At 37.9% G+C, this 16468-nt stretch overlaps 1 protein-coding gene across 1 annotated transcript in view; it reads left to right on the forward strand.

Moving 5' to 3' along the window:
* Positions 1-4124: 4124 nt before the first annotated feature.
* The window catches only part of RP1 (RP1 axonemal microtubule associated), a 136003-nt gene continuing 123659 nt past the window's right edge, over positions 4125-16468 (forward strand). Inside the window, 2 exon segments of the mRNA XM_036338241.1 lie at positions 4125-4742; positions 5861-6032. Of these exon segments, the coding sequence (XP_036194134.1) occupies positions 4131-4742; positions 5861-6032 (784 nt within the window). The 5' untranslated portion in view covers positions 4125-4130.

The raw sequence follows: 16468 nt of genomic DNA on the forward strand, positions 1-16468 counted from the left end.
CTAGAAACTGATTTGTTTCTGGCTGTGGTCCCCTTTAAGGTGAATCCTGTCTGGTGATTAACATCACCTTGAATTAAATTAATTGGCTGTACTAAAGCCCTGAGTGGATGCACTAACAATAAACCCAAAGACATTCATTTCTTTGCAAGAAATGAGCAGGTTACATATCCAGGAACCGTCATGTGAATTATAAAAACAACTAAAAACATCTTTTTTTTTTTTTAAATAAGGAAGTTTCAAGTTCTGGTAAGTACAAAATTATTTGAAATCTTTATTTTGAAAATAAGCTATGCTTAGCTAAACTTTATTTTATATCTAGATTGCATATTTGTGTTCTATCTTTAACCATTAGAAAAGGAAGAAATATTCCTAATACCTAAATATACCACAAACCTTCACAATATGCTGATATTGAAGTAGAAGGGAACCTCACTCTCAGGAAATGAAGAAATTCTAGTGTAATAAAATATGAGTAACATTTTCTTTTTACTGATTATAAAATCACTATTTACTGATTAGAGAAATCTGTGCAACACATTATAAAGAAAGCTGCTTATAATTCAACAATGCTTCGACTACCATAGGGGACTCTTGTGTTTCCTTTCTGAACTCCCACCCCTCAGTTCCACTGCATGGTTATGATAATCTGTGAAATGAACCAATTTTTCTTGCAACATTAAATCTCTGAAATGCCATAGCACTAATACTATGAATATACCATTCTTCTTATTTTGTTTCCTGTTATTCTTCTTTCTAAATTCCTACTTCATGGTAGAAAATTACATTTAAGTTACAATTAGTGAAATGATGCATGGCTATTGTAAGTCTGCCATTTGTTTTGTCAAATGAGTAGCGTAGAGAAGGTACAACTCTCTTGGTAGAGGCAACCACTGCGTTTATCTCAGAGCAGCACAGATAGTTGAGACCAATCATGAACCCAGGGAACCAAAGGGTGGTTAAAAAAACCTCCTCAATCTTAAGAAGCAATACATGTACAACTATTCATGATAGTTCATGGTCTGACTTTAGGCACTGAAGAGAATGAATGGAAGAGGAGAATCTATTGGTGCAAGCTGCCAAATCATTAGAAGCAGATTTCAATATAATTTGGGCTGGAAGCAGGACAGTTTGTTACTTCTAGGGAAGTCAGGGGCGAGGAAAGTGATGGGCCTAAAATTCTACAGTTTCTCTTGTTACCTATTTCCTCTTCTCCTTCAGCCTAACCTGCTGGGAGAATTAGACTGCTTTAGGCTATGGAGTGTTTTTATTCCCTAGAAATCCCTTAAGTATATTACTGCCACATCCCAATATCAGAGGGATAGAAAAAACCTTATTATTTAAGACATATGTAAAGAAACATTTAAAAATTCATCCAAATTCTGATTCATTTTTATTACTGGTTTTAGAGATGGAGAGAGAAAGGGATGGAGAGAGAGAGAGAGAGAGAGAGAGAGAGAGAGAGAGAGAGAGAGAGAGAGAGATAGATTTGTTTTCCACTTATTTATGCATTAATTGGTTGTTTCTTATATGTGCTCTGACCCAGGATTGAACCTGCAACCTTGGCATATTGGGACAGCTCTCCCTTCATGCATCAGACTCAAAACCAGTGTTCAGGGCTGGGCAGCGGTGGGATAGGAATGATGGGGGCCATCCTTCTTTCCAATTATCCTTATCTTCCATGTTCTCCTTCCTGGTCCCAGCACAAAATCTCCTTTCTCTTTTTCAGTCAGCCCTCCACACACAAACACACCAACAAACCAAAACCCTTAGCCTATCAGCTCACATAACTGTGTTCCCATCATGATCACCAGGTCAACAGCTCTCCAAATAGTGAGATCCGTCAGAAAGCTATTGAAATGAAAAGCCTCACTGTACTTACACATAAATATAATTTTCCAAAATTAGGAGAAAAATGTATTTCAAACACTATTCATGAAAAATGTGTAAGTAAACCAACCTAAAAAGTAATTGGAGACAAGGAGTTCTGGAGTCTTTTATTTAAGTATTGAAGGAATTCCTCCCTCTTATGGTTAGTGAGGGCACGGAGATTAAGCAGGCGCTCAAGGTCAGACCACAGTTTATGAGCAGAGGATGAGAAGAGGCTGCAGTTTTGCTGACTCCACGGCAAAGCTGGATTCCCCAATCCTGATCCGCATGCCTGCTGCAGCTGCCTTTACTGTCCTAAGTACCATAATTACTTTAAACCCTGTGGGGAGGCAGAAGGGGAGACACCTAATTTATAGGTTGATCTTTACGTTCATTTTCCTAAGTTACATATAAGTAAGATTTACAACTGATACTGGATAATCTTAGATGACAACTTGCAAACATTTAGATAGGTGATTTGGGCCAGATTTATTATAGCTCATTTATAATTACAAACATGCTGTTGTCACCTCTATAATACTGATCACATTTATTTAGTGTGTTTAATTTGTCTTCAAGGCTGTAGAGTTTTTTTTGTGTTTTTTTTTTACCACGTCAAAAGACACTAATGATTATATTGATTTAAAACAATAGAAAATACCCATATATGCTACAAATGGAAAACAAGCCCCCAAACAGATAAACCCTTCCACAAGAAGCTTACTTGTCAATCAGATTCTCAGAGATTGGCTGACAATGGCTTAGAAATTCCTTCCGGAAGTTTTCATTTGAGAACCAGTAGTGGGAGCAGTACTGATCGCACCACTTTTAGCTGTCATTCAAAACACAGTTATTTACTGCAGTTTCTCCAAGTAGGATTAGTGATGTATTAGATAATTTTCCTGCATTCTACAATCTGTAATAGAAACATTTTACACAGTCTTAATGTGGCTATTTAAGGATTTATGTGATACTAGATTTATGTGATTCTAGAATTTAATGTCAGAAAACATTTTCCTCCAGATGAACTCATTTGGTTCCCTCCAACAGACAACTGAACTTTATAAATCTTTCCTATTTCCCCTCTTTTCCTTAACTGTGAGGGCATGCAGAACTAATTTTCTCACTGGATGGTTTCTACTTTGTGTCTCTTTATTTTTTTAATTGTTCAAGAATACCTGTTAATTTTAAAGATTCATAAAATTTAGCAATGTATAAAAAACCCCATTAATATTATCCCGAGCACTGCCACCCATAGATAACTGTCATAAATAATGGGCTGTGCATACTTTTAGACTTTTTCTACTAGTATAATAAATACAGGGGTGGGCAAAAGTAGGTTTATAGGTATGAGTACACAAAACAAAGTCTGCTCTTGTATAATCATTCATTTATAAGTTATTATATTATTATTAACCCACATTTGCCCACCTTTGATGGACAAGTTGAACGTCAGTATCCATGAGGAGATTGGTTCCAGGAACACCGCAGATAAGAAAATCCATGGATGTTCAAGTCCCATATATAAAATGTTATAGTATTTGCATATAACCTATGTGCATTCTCCCTTATACTTTAAATTACCTCGAGATGATTATACCCGACACAATGTAAATGCTATATAAGTAGTTATTATACTGTATTGTTTAGGAAATAATGACAAGGAAAAAAGTCTGTACATATTCAGTAGAGATGCAACCATTGTAGGCCTAACTACATAGTACACATAAGCAAAAATGTAACTTTTTTCCCCCCTGAATATCTCCATCTTCAGTTGGTTTTATCTACAGATGTGAAATCCATGTATAGGGAGGGCTGTTCAATACACTAGCAACGTCATAGCATATGTATTTTACAAACTGCGTGTTCACTTAGCAATGGGTCATGATCGTTTTTCTATGCCAATAAATACAGATCTACAAAGTCATGTGTAATGGTTGCCTAGCTTTCCATTGCATGAGCGCATATATCATAATTTATTTACCTAGTCACTTCTTAGTGTCTTTAGGTTGTTTTTATCTTTAAATGAGAAATATCATTATTTAACTGTTTCATTTGTGTCCTTTTACTATTAGGCCCTTAAAATTATCTTTCAAAACAGGCAGGTGTAATGAATGAATAAATGAATGAACGAAATCCTGGGAAAAGCCTGGATATCTACAACTATACTTAGTTTGCATTAACATGATCATTATCATGTATTCTTTATGGTGCTGTTATTCTGGAGATGAATAATTTTCTTCCCTATCTAGGTCTTGGCCAAAATGAGTGAAACGCCTTCCTCCAGTTTCTCCATGATCCATCCGACTTCTTCTGAAGGTCAGGTTCCTTCTCTTCGCCACCTGAGCGTCACTCACCCCGTGGTGGCCAAAAGGATCAGCTTCTACAAGAGCGGAGACCCGCAGTTTGGTGGGGTCAGCGTGGTGGTCAACCCTCGGTCCTTTAAGACGTTCGATGCTTTGCTGGATAGCTTGTCCAGAAAGGTGCCTCTGCCTTTCGGGGTGAGGAACGTCAGCACCCCTGGGGGAAGGCACGGCATCACGTGCCTGGAGCAGCTGGAGGACGGCCAGTCGTACCTGTGCTCGCACAGCCGGAGGGTGCAGCCCGTGGACCTGGACAAGGCCCGCCGGCGCCCGCGGCCCTGGCACAGCAGCCTGGCGCTCAGCGCGCATGCGCACCGCCTCCCCGCCGCCGCCGCTCCCGGCATGCTGCGCGCCCTGCGCCGGCTGCCGGTGTTCCGGAACGGGGACCCGGGCGCTGGGTGCGTGGTCCTTCTGAGCAGGAGGGTCACCCAGAGCTTCGAGGCCTTTCTGCAGCACCTGGCGGAGGTCATGCGGTGCCGCGTGACCAGGCTGTACTCCACGGATGGCAGGAAGGTAAGGGTCTGGCAGCTCCTCATGCTTAGCTCGTCCCGCGGGAAAGAAGGCTTAGGTGCCCGCGTGTGCGTGTGAGCTCCACCCTCGTGGGCGGTTGCTTTTTCTCCCCGGGAGGGTGGTTTTTCTCCCGTGCTCCCTCCCCTTGTCTGCCTTCCCTGAGCGCTGAGTTATGTAATGTGTTGGCATAGATTCTCATCCGACAGTATATTTACTTTATTTTTTTAATTGATTTCAGAGAGGAAGGGAGAGGGAGAGAGAGAGAGAAACATCAATGGTGAGAGAGAATCATTGATTGGCTGCCTCCTGCACACCCCACACCAGGGATAGAACCTGCTACCCAGGTTCTATGCTCTGACTGGGAATTGAGCCGTGACCTCCTGGTTCATAGGTCAATGCTCAACCACTGAGGCACGTGGCCAGGCTGACAATATTTCTTTTTTTTTTTTTTTTTTAAATATATTTTATTGATTTTTTACAGAGAGGAAGGGAGAGGGATAGAGAGTCAGAAACATCGATGAGAGAGAAACATCGATCAGCTGCCTCCTGCACACCCCCTACCGGGGATGTGCCTGCAACCAAGGTAAATGCCCTTGACCGGAATCGAACCTGGGACCCTTCAGTCCGCAGGCCGATGCCCTATCTACTGAGCCAAACCGGTTAGGGCTGACAATATTTCTTAAAAAGGAGTCCTCCAGAGATGTATTCTGTTAGGGAGAGAAAGACTTTTCCTGGGATCCCTGCTGAGGGGGCCAGGGGAGAGTTTCCCCTGCAGCTGCCCCTGTGTCCACAAGAGGCAGGGTAGACATTTGGCTACAGCTGGGTACTTTGGTGGGGGAGGCAGGGGCAGTATTGCATACCTTTTAAAGATTTATTTAGCTTGAGGGAAGACAGGTCTGTCTTTTTCCAGCTCAGGAAGGGTGTTGGTTTAACTGCCACCACCCACACTTTGGTATTTCGTTATTTTGCATACATCATTGGTACCTAACAAATATTTGGTAATTATCTCTTTCAAGCCCAGAGGTTGTTGAATTGATTCAGTCCATTGTACAGTTATCCTATGGAAAGAACAAAACTGCATGTTACTTATGTAAGGACCATACCTCTTTGGTTTCTTCTAGGTTCCCAGTCTCCAGGCCGTGATTGCGAGCCCGGGAGTTGTGGTGGCAGCAGGGAGGGAGCCATTTAAACCAGGAAATTATGACATCCAGAAGTACTTGCTGCCTGCTAGATTACCAGGGATCTCTCGTCGTGTGTACCCCAAGGGAAATACTAGGTCAGAAAGCAAAAAAAGTAAGTCACTTAAATATACAGCATTTCTGTTTAGCACTGAGATTTTTTAGCTCAACAACAGCAGCAACAACAACAAAAAATCCTTGCTTAAATGGCCAATTTTCTTCATCACAGAAGAAAAAATGGGATAAAAAACATTCTAAACTGAAACTGATTATATTTATAGTTGGAGAGTTTCATAAAAAGCTATCTCATTTTTTTAAAAAGATTTTTTCCAAATCAATCTGTGATATTTCTGTTTAAATTGAATTGATGAGGTATGGGTTTCTTTCATATAATACCTAGATTTAAAAAAATCAAAATGCCAGCAGTTCTTTATTTGGCGAGGAAGTCTCTGGAATATGTAGGTGACATCTCTGGTGGTTGCAAGTTTCTCTTAATTATATCATGCAGAGCTCAGTAGGTTAGTTGAGTGACTATATTTTTAAAAATCTCTAACTACATGCATTCTTTACTTATTGAAGGAAAAAACACAGGCCCTTAGATTCACATTTTGTTTATTTAAAGCAAAGGTTTATGTAGCCACTTCATGCTTGCTAACAATAATCTAGGTTGATAATTTCTTAGGAAATACTGCACAATGTGGATAGGGGAGGAGGAGGGCCTCTTGATGCTAAGGAGTGTGGGATAGGCTGTAAATTCCCTATGCAGGCATGGCTAATTTCATTATTCATTGTGCTAAGTATTTTAGCTCTCTGCTAGAGTATTGGTTGCCATTTATACTTAAATTTTAATTGGAGATGGATAAGTACTATTAATCCTCTACTTACTACTAAAGTGGATGAAATTCATCCGTTATTTATTGTTGTTTTTTAGTTATCTTATCTATGTATATAAAAGCCTAAGTGACTGAAAGACCGAACCACTGGTTGACCAGTTGTTACGACGTGCACTGATCACCAGGGGGCAGACACTCAACACAGGAGCTGCCCCCTGGTGGTCAGTATGTTCCCACAGCCAACCTCCCATGGCCGGCTGGCCAATCTCTCGTGGTCTCTCCCCCCAGCCGGCTGCGGTCCCTTCCCCTGGCCAGCCAACCTCCCACGGTCCCTCCACCCAGCCAGCCGGCTCCTCCTCTGCATCAGCCCCGATCACCAGCTATGTTGACAGGCAGCACCTGTGCACAAATTCATGCACAGGGCCTCTAGTTTTATATATAATCTCAATAGATAATTATTAATGTTTCTGTTTTGTACACATTAGCTGCTGAGTATTCATTATGTATACAGTACTACTATTTACCTTGGTCATTTTGCTAAACTGATTTTATTATTTTGTGTTTGATATAGGTTGTTGAGTATGATTTTTGATGGTTTCAGGGAATCTGAGGGCTTCCTTAAGTTTTACTTTAAAAAATTATGAGTTAGACATTTTCACTTAAAATTTTGGTAAAAGTACAGAGGGATAAGAGAAAATATTTCTAGGTTTATATTTTGAAAAGTTAAGGGTATTTAATTGATGGCAAGCATGTAAAAATCCATACAAATCACTAATAAGATTTGATTTAGTATGAGAAGCATGAATGCTAAGGTTGTTTCTAGAAATACACATTATAAAGATAATGAGATATCTGGGCCTTATCTCTAGCTCTTTTTTGTGCCCTATCTTAAATCAGATTCACTGATTATACAAAGTGAATGCTAAATTAATAATTATTATTTGATTAAGGTAGCCTTTAAATTATAAAAATGCTTTAGTTTTCAAAGTGCTATAAATGCCTCTCTTGGATATGCACAAATGGGAAAATAAATACCACCATAAATTATTACTTGCTTTGTTTGAATGAGCAGCACTTGGGTAGACTCCAATTTCAGTACTGGTAAAGAAAATCAAACAACAAAAGTAAAGGCCACAAAAATCTATTTTTGCTAGAATACTTGGCAATTTCTGCTTTATACTTTCCTTTTTAAAATTGCCTTATTCAACTGAAAATTAAAGTTCTATGAATTTCCTCATTGGATTATGATTAAGGTTCTTTTTAAAAGAAAAATTTGTAGAAATATACCAGATATTACAGTGAACTCAAATAACCAGTGAATACATAGAGATGAGAAACATATTAATGATATCTTACTATGAAATTTAGAAAAATTATATTTTTCATACTAATTATTTCCTTTTTCCTTTTCTTCTTCCTTTGCTGCCTCTTCTATTGGATATATGTACTTATAACTCCTCTATCTTCCACATTATATTTTGATGCGGGCCATCTTGTACTCTTAAAATCTTGAAAGTGAGCACACTTATGCCTTCAAGCCCAAGGTCTCAGATTTATTCTGCTGCTTCTGACAAAATGCATAATAATAATTGCTACTCAGACCATTCCTTTGCTCCTGAACATTACTTGGCCTTAGAAAAAAAGAATTCTCAGAATTTATTGATATATCCTTCTGAAGATGATGTTGAGAAATCAATTATTTTTAATCAAGATGGCACTATGACAGTTGAGATGAAAGTTCGATTCAAGATAAAAGAAGAGGAAACCATAAAATGGACAACCAGTGTCAGTAGAGCTGGTCTTTCTAATAATCATGAAAAGAGTGATATAAACAGTTTTCCAGGAAGAACAGATGATCTGAAATCTGGTTTAAAGATTGCAGCATGTTCATTGTCTGCAGATGTCTCACCTTTGGAGAAAAGCAATAATCAAGAGGACAGTTTAGCAGAGGAGATAAAAACTCAAATGACAGATCAAGGGGTTGAAACTTATATTTCTAACTGTGAGAATTCTGCTATGGACACAAATGCCACCCAGGGAACTCAGGATCAAGCAGAACATCATTTTTATAGGCCCCCTACACCTGGACCAAAGAGAATGAGACAAAAGAAATCTGTGATAGGGAGTGTGACCTTAGTATCTGAAACTGAAGTTCAAGAAAAAATGATTGGACAATTTTCTTATAGTGAAGAAAGGAAAGATGGAGAAAACAAATCTGAGTATCACATGTTTACACATTCTTGCAGTAAAATGTCATCAGTATCTAACAAACCAGTACTTATTCAGATAGATAACAATGAGCAGATGGAGTCATCTTCAGGAAAAAAGGAAAGCAGACAACTCAAATCAAGTTCAGTAAGTGCTGGTGTTATAGAAATTACAAGTCAGAAGATGTTAGAGATGTCCCATAATCATGGCTTTCCACACACTATACCAAAAAACGTAGTTGTGGAGGAAGATATAGTTGATAATGTAACACCAGACAACAAAACTAGTTTGAAGAACTCGAGAACTTATGGTAACACCAATGATAGTTTCTGTCCTATTTTAGCAGATGCAGCGCCTTCTTCAAGTACAAATTCTGAAACTGACAAATATATTTCTGAGACCCCAGCTTCAGTAGGATCCTCTACTGTCACCAGAAGAATTGACAGACTAATTAATAAATTTTCTCAGTGCAGTTTAACAAAACTTCGAGAAAATGAAAAGCAGATTTCATCATCTGTTGCCAGCAAAAAGATGATATCTCAGCAGCAAGTGAAAAGTTATAGGCATCAGGATGGAGAGACTGCAACTAAAGGAATCCCTAGTAAGAAAATAAACACAAGAGGTAGAATTGCACAGGAAACCATATTGCAAGATTCACACAGTCCCATTGAAGGAGGGCTACTTTGTGAGGAAGACCTTCATGCAAGTGATAGGGTAATTGAAACAAGTTATTTTTGTTCCAAAAGTAATCTCAATCCTGTGAATTCTAAGAATTTCCAAAAAAATAAATTAAATATTATTCAGAATCCTAAGGTTCAAGGACTTAGAGCCAAAAGAAAATCCAGACCCTTAAACAAAGTAAACTTAGGAGGCCCTGCAAAAAAAGAAGTTGGTCAAGGAGATAAAGCATTTCCCCATAATAAACTCAGATATTGCAAAAATACTTTTGAAAATCAAAATTTATTTCATGTGGTTAACTTTCTTGAGCAAAACCCCAGTGCTTTTTGCAGACAACAGGCTCAAGCAGAAATAGCATCTTGGTATTTGAGAGGAATGGAAAAGAAGAGTTTAGTTTCAAAAGTTAATAATTCACATATAACTTTAAAAAGCCAGAAAAAACAAAAAGGGGCTAAGTCAAAATCAGGAACTATTGTAAGTAAACAACGTGCTACAACAAGGGTAAATTCCTTACCATCTTTGAAAAACACTGTTTTTCCTGAGGATATTACCCATCATTCAGTTCAAAATTATATACAGAGATGGTTGCAGAACATAAATCCGCATTCAGCTTTGCAACCTAAAAAATCAGCACCAATATGCAAAAAGGAAAGGTGTGTGGTAAGTTGTAACAATGGTTTTGCAGGAAATAATTATCACACAAGTTCTGAAAAAGGAAATAACTGTGTCATGAAGAGTAATAAGCTCATAACTAAAAATGATAGTTTGACAGGAGATAATCTAGATAAAGAGGTAGGTAAATCTTTTGACAAAGATAACAGTGAAGAACTTACTGAAGATCTCCATGAGAGCCAGGTTGAATCTCTGAATGATGCTTACTTGCTTTCCCTGCATGAATGTTGTACTTCGTCACAGTCAACTATTGATGATCATAATACTAAAAGTCAAGGATCTATTGAAAAGTCAGGACATTGTTTACCAAGCCTTGTTTACCAAGAAATAAACCTAGCTACAAAAGGGCAAAGTGTAGAGGCTGCCATCCAAGTAGGTCCAATGGAAGAGGCCAGTCCAAAAGACCTCTTTCTAGTACTTTTGCTTCGCCAACTGCAAGCTTTAGTTTCCAGTATTCACCAGACCCAGAATGGTATTGTTCAAGTGCCAGGTTCACTTGTAGATGTGCCTTCCCATTACCCAATATGTGATTCATCCACTAATGTCCTTCTAGCTTGGCTCTTGGTGCTAAACCTAAAGGGAAGTGTGAATAGCCTCTGTCAAGGTGATGCCCACAAGACTACCAACAGAACTTCAGAAATACTTGCCTTGTTGGAGGTTCTAAAGCACGTTGCCATCACAGAGGAAGCTGATGACTTGAAGGCTGCTGTTGCCAATTTAGTGGAGTCAACTACAAATCCCCTTGGACTCACTGAGACAGGACAAGACCTGGTTCCAGTAGGTCTTTCTGCAAATTGTTCCACACCTAACATTCAGAGAGTTTCTAAGTGGATTGAAAATGAAAAAGCACAGAAAATCTTCTCTTTAAATGCCAGTGAGGACTGTGCTTCTGAAGTTTGTCTTTCAGAGGTGACTTACTCTCCATGTGAAATGTGCACTGTGAGTAACATTTATCCTCCAAAAGAGACCTGTAACCTCAGAGACGTTTTTTCCTATAGTGATGGCTGTACCATGGATCAGACCTCTATGAATCAGGCTTGTTTCCCAAGAAAGGTCTGTTCACTTACTGATGCAGTATCTTCCCATAAGGTTTGTGCTCATGAGGAAAAACATACTTTTGAGACAGCTTGCCCAGTTGATGGGGCCTACATTCCCATCAAAGTCTGCAATACCAGTGACTTTTTAAATTTCAAAGAAATCACATATACTGATAATTTGGAATTCACTGAAGAGGTAGAAAGAGTTGATGATGTTAAGAAAGACCTAAATATTTTGGCAGACCCTGGGTATAAACATGGCTTTAATGTATTGGTGCCACACCAAAATAGCAATTTGGGCCATTATGGTGTTTCCCTAAATGCAACTGAACCAGAATTTGATAAGGAACATAGTGCTCTAGGTGAATCTAGAGGTTGTTTATTAAAAAAGTCTCAGGATAAAAATTTATATACATCCTTTGAAAAGGAAGAATCAAAGACTTCTGAAGAATTGGGTTCAATAACCGAAAGCATAACATCAAATGAAAGACACATTTCAGAACTGGAATCCTTTGAAGAATTAGAAAAGCAGGACATTGATATCTTTAATAGAAAGCTAAATACTGGAGAGCAAACCACTGAAGAATTGATCCAAAAAGAGTTAGAGACTAGTAAAAATCTGGAGTTAATAGAAGTCTCTAGCAGGAACATTGTGGAAGAAGAAAGAAGGAATGGTGTAATTTGTAAGGCAAACAGTAGAGGGATGGCACCACCACCATCTTTAGTATTTTGCTCTGCTCCTGAAAAGGAACTCAATGAGGGAGAAACTAATATGAGGGTAAAAATGATGGTGAAAAGCATGGAAATTGGAAGTTGTTCAGAGTCCCCTCTTGATTTTAAAAACGGCTTCAAGAGAACAGTGACTTCTGATTGGTCAGACTATACACAAGACAGTGAGAATGATCAGTCATGGAAAACATCCAGTGGTGGCTCCAATGACAATGGTGAGGAGATTGCTCAAGAGAAAGAATATAATAAAGGACTTGTTAAGAGAACAATAGAAAAACTTTATGGTAAAGTGGAGATTGTTAAACCATCTTTTTTCCCTGGGCCTCCGCACAGATCTCAGGTTTGTCCTTACAATTCTGTGGAATTTCAGTGTGCTAGAAAAGCAGGTCTTTATGATTCTGAAGGTCAGTCATTTGGCTCTTCTGGACAGGTATCCAGAGGTTCATCTAAGTTGCAGAAATTTCAGGAGGGAAGACAAGATAAATGTGACTTTAATGACATGAAGGCCAATTATCATGGGGGAGACATTGTAGAACATAGCACAAAACAAAATGATCATAACATAATCCTCAGGGACAGAGAGGAAGGAGTACTGATTGACAAGGGCAAGTGGCTCCTGAAAGAAAATCATTTACTAAGAGTATCATCTCCTGAAAATTCTGGCATATGTGGCAATGTAGATACTATATCAGTGGATACTCTACTTGGGAATAGTAATGAGATACCATACTCACACTTTGGAAATTTGGCCCCAAACGCAAACATGGCTGAACTCTCCTCTTCAGAATTGGAGGAACTGGCTCAACCCCTTGAATTGAAATGCAATTATTTTAACATGCCTCATTGTAGTGACTCTGAGCCTTTTCAGGAGGATTTGCTAGATGTTCAAAATAAAACTTGTCCTAAGGAGAAAATACGAAATCATCATGCAGAGGAGAAGGGTAATCATAGGTCAGAAAGAGTATGCACCTCTGTTACTCATGTCTTTACTGCTGCCAACAAAGTCCATCCTGCCTCTGATGATACTATTAAACACCAGCCATTGCCTAGAAATAATAATACTCATGGTGCACTTCAGGATGGTGACTCTTTGGATAAACTCTATGCCCTTTGTGGTCAACATTGCCCAATACTAACAGTTATTATCCAACCTATAAATGAGGAAGATCGAGGATTTGCATATTGCAAAGATTCTGATATTGAAAATTCCTTGGACAACTATTTATGGATGAAAACACACCCCTGTTTCCTAGAGTCAAACAAGACCATGTTCAGAAATAAGAAAGAAAGTAGTAGAAAGGCATTTATTGATAAAGCCATTGGTGATATATTTGATCGACTTTATTTCAATAGCACATTTGACTTGGTGGATAAGAGAAGAAAATTAAAAAGAATTAACTTCTTGGACTTAGAGGAAGAAAATAAGTTAAACAGATTTCAATTATATTTAAAGAAAAGGTTTTGTGTGAATTTCTTACACACATTACTGTTAGTTGTGGGTGATGTGAACTCAAATACACAAGGTCCCAACAATCAGACAAACGAAATATTTGAAGTAGTTGATGAGAATAACAACTTATTAAACAACAGATTCCAGAGCTCAAGGACAAATCTGAACCAAGTAATAAGAGAAAATATCAACTATTATTTCTTCTTTGAAATGTTCAAGTCTACTTGCGACATCCTTAAATATTAGCAACAGAAATGTATTAAAAATATTTTATGGTTTTGAGGGTGAAATTTTTTTCATTTGGGAAGAGGAAAACCAACTAAATTAAATAATTTTGAAAGCAGGAACAGAAAGACTTACAATTTCAATATCACCACTGCTTTTCTGCATCATGAGTTGTTTTTTTTTCCTTGTAGTAAGATGGTGTACATGGGATGGGTATGGATTAGATAACCTCCAAGAATTTCCTACTTCTTCAAAATGATAATCCAATTTGACATATCATTCCTCTGTTCTTCATTTTTCAGACTCAGTTTCTATTCTATTATTTCAGAAGTGTGTGTCTTTCTGATAATGTATAATTTTGTCTCTTTGATTTTTCTCCTAGGATATTATAAATGCCCTAAATATAAGAATTATATCTTTTTTTAATGTTGTCACTCAGTGCAAAATGTATTGGTGAATAAATATATTAGACATAGTCTTAAAGCACTTCATTTATTACTGATTTGATAAAAGTTTGATTGTAAGATCTCCACAACAATCTCTAACGTTTCTTGTGCCAAATGTGTTGAATTTAGTTTTCCTCAGAACATCTGTTAAATGAACTTGTAAGCATTTCTGTGGAACAGGATTCACCATTTTTCTTCACGATTAGGAAAAGATGTTCTACTAAGCTGTCTCTCCAGTACTTTGCCTATAGATTATATTCTTTTAAATATTAGTAAAATGTCAAGAGATTCAAATAGGTCATACAAAATGGAAAATTTTAAGGCATACTCTGTGAAGAAAAATTGAAGGAACTGGAACGATTTAACTTGGAAAAGAAAAGAGGTGATTTTAGAGGTGACTAAACTTTTCAGAATTGGAAAAGTACTTCTGTGAAGAGGAACTTGACAGAATTCTTTCTGTGTTAACCTGCATTAATAAAAAATTATATATAAATAAAAACATGTTGCCCAGAGGATAAATTCAACTAGACTATGAACCATAAATTCTCTGCTTTGAATATCATGATATTTTGCCTGGGACTTAATCCAGGAACCTTTTAAGATCCCTTCTTCTTCTTCACTATATGATGGTATAGAAATGAGTCTCATAAAATGTTGAAGTTGTGTCTCTTGTCTGGAACTGACTCAAAGTAGAATGATTAATGTTTTGTGGAGTCACATGTAGAGGTGCTAAAATAACAAATTTGGTATTAAGAAACTAAAAGGTAATTGATTTTATGGAGAATACCTTTGGTCAGTTGAACATGAGTAATAAATCCATAAAAAAATTATGAGTTGCTATTTATTTCACCAGATGAAGACTGCCTCTACATAGAGTATGGTTTTTCTACATTGTGATACATATTTCTAATTGAAAGGTGAAAGCTTAATGTTATATAAGCTGCTATATTGAGCAATGAGTACTTTTGGTGAAATTGTGGAGAAATAATAGGGGAGAAGAGTTAACATTCATTTTGTGTCTACTGTTTACCAAGGACTATGATAGTCTTACAGATTTATTATATGTAGTCTTTCCTTGTAAAGGCACTGTTGGCTTTGATACTACCTTTTTGCAGATGAAACAACCTAGAAGCGGGGAGCCATAGTACTTTTGTCAGGGTGCACAGTAGGCATCATGTCAGGATTAGAACCCAGTCATTCATTCTTGAAAACATGCTGTTTTTTGCTGCATCTTTATTCTTTATATGAGGTAGATGGGATAAAATGAATAAAAAATTATGTAGTACTTTTCCTGGAGCAAAGAGACAAGGAAATTAACTTTGTCTTTAACTTGGAAAGAATGTGTTATGTAGATGTATCAAGAAGATTGGGGAAATCGCTCATAACAACCAGGAGTTTTTAGAAAATTTGGCATGGTAGCATATGGTTTTTAGTACTACTACATCAAACAATGGCCTAGGTAGCCCAGATGATATTGAGAAAAAGAAGTTGGGAATAATAAGCACCTAGTGAATGTGTGTTGATTGGACAAGAAGTGCTTTTGAATGCTTTTTCTTTACGTCTTACTAACTTTGGATACATACATGTGGAAGGATATGCAAAGAGGCTGAGGGGTAGATCTAAGTTTCTTGTATTTTATGAAGCAATATTTCAATCACCTTAAAAATGTCTGTGGAAGTGATTTTTTCCTTTTAAACATTCAAAAGCTGTGTGGTTTTTTTTTTTTTTAATTTTCACAATGATTGTATTATTAAAAAATCTTGTAACATCGTGAAATTCAGAAGACTAAATGAAACGTTAGAGGAAATTTAAGAATGTCACACAGACCTGGCTTTTGCTTTAGAGATATAGTGCCTCAGGGCTGAGGAAGCGATGCTAGCCTATTTATTGTGTTCAGGGGAATATAGTGGATTTCAGGATCTTGGGTCCTCAAGTGCAGGGGTGCAATTACAGTTCATGCCCACCAGGTGTCAGCTGTGCTGTGTGGCCAGAGCACAGGCTCCCCCAGAAGGAGGCCTGCAGGACTGAAGGGAGTGCCTCAGTCATTAGGGCCATCTCAGGGCTGCTTGCTCCTGCTTCAGAGAAAGCAGAGGACCCAGTTGTGCAGGCATCCCTAAGTCTTAAACTCAGAAGGTATAGCGGTGTTAACAACTAATGGAAATACGCTGTTAGTAGCCAGGAGCTAGCGTTCAAAAGGGAATAAGGAGAAAAATGCCAGCTATTAAGAATCCTGAGTTTACCCCCAGGAAAGCTGAATGTGGGAATAATGGGAG

This window comes from Myotis myotis, unplaced genomic scaffold (genome assembly GCF_014108235.1).
Source record: "Myotis myotis isolate mMyoMyo1 unplaced genomic scaffold, mMyoMyo1.p scaffold_m19_p_16, whole genome shotgun sequence".
NCBI lineage: Eukaryota > Metazoa > Chordata > Mammalia > Chiroptera > Vespertilionidae > Myotis > Myotis myotis.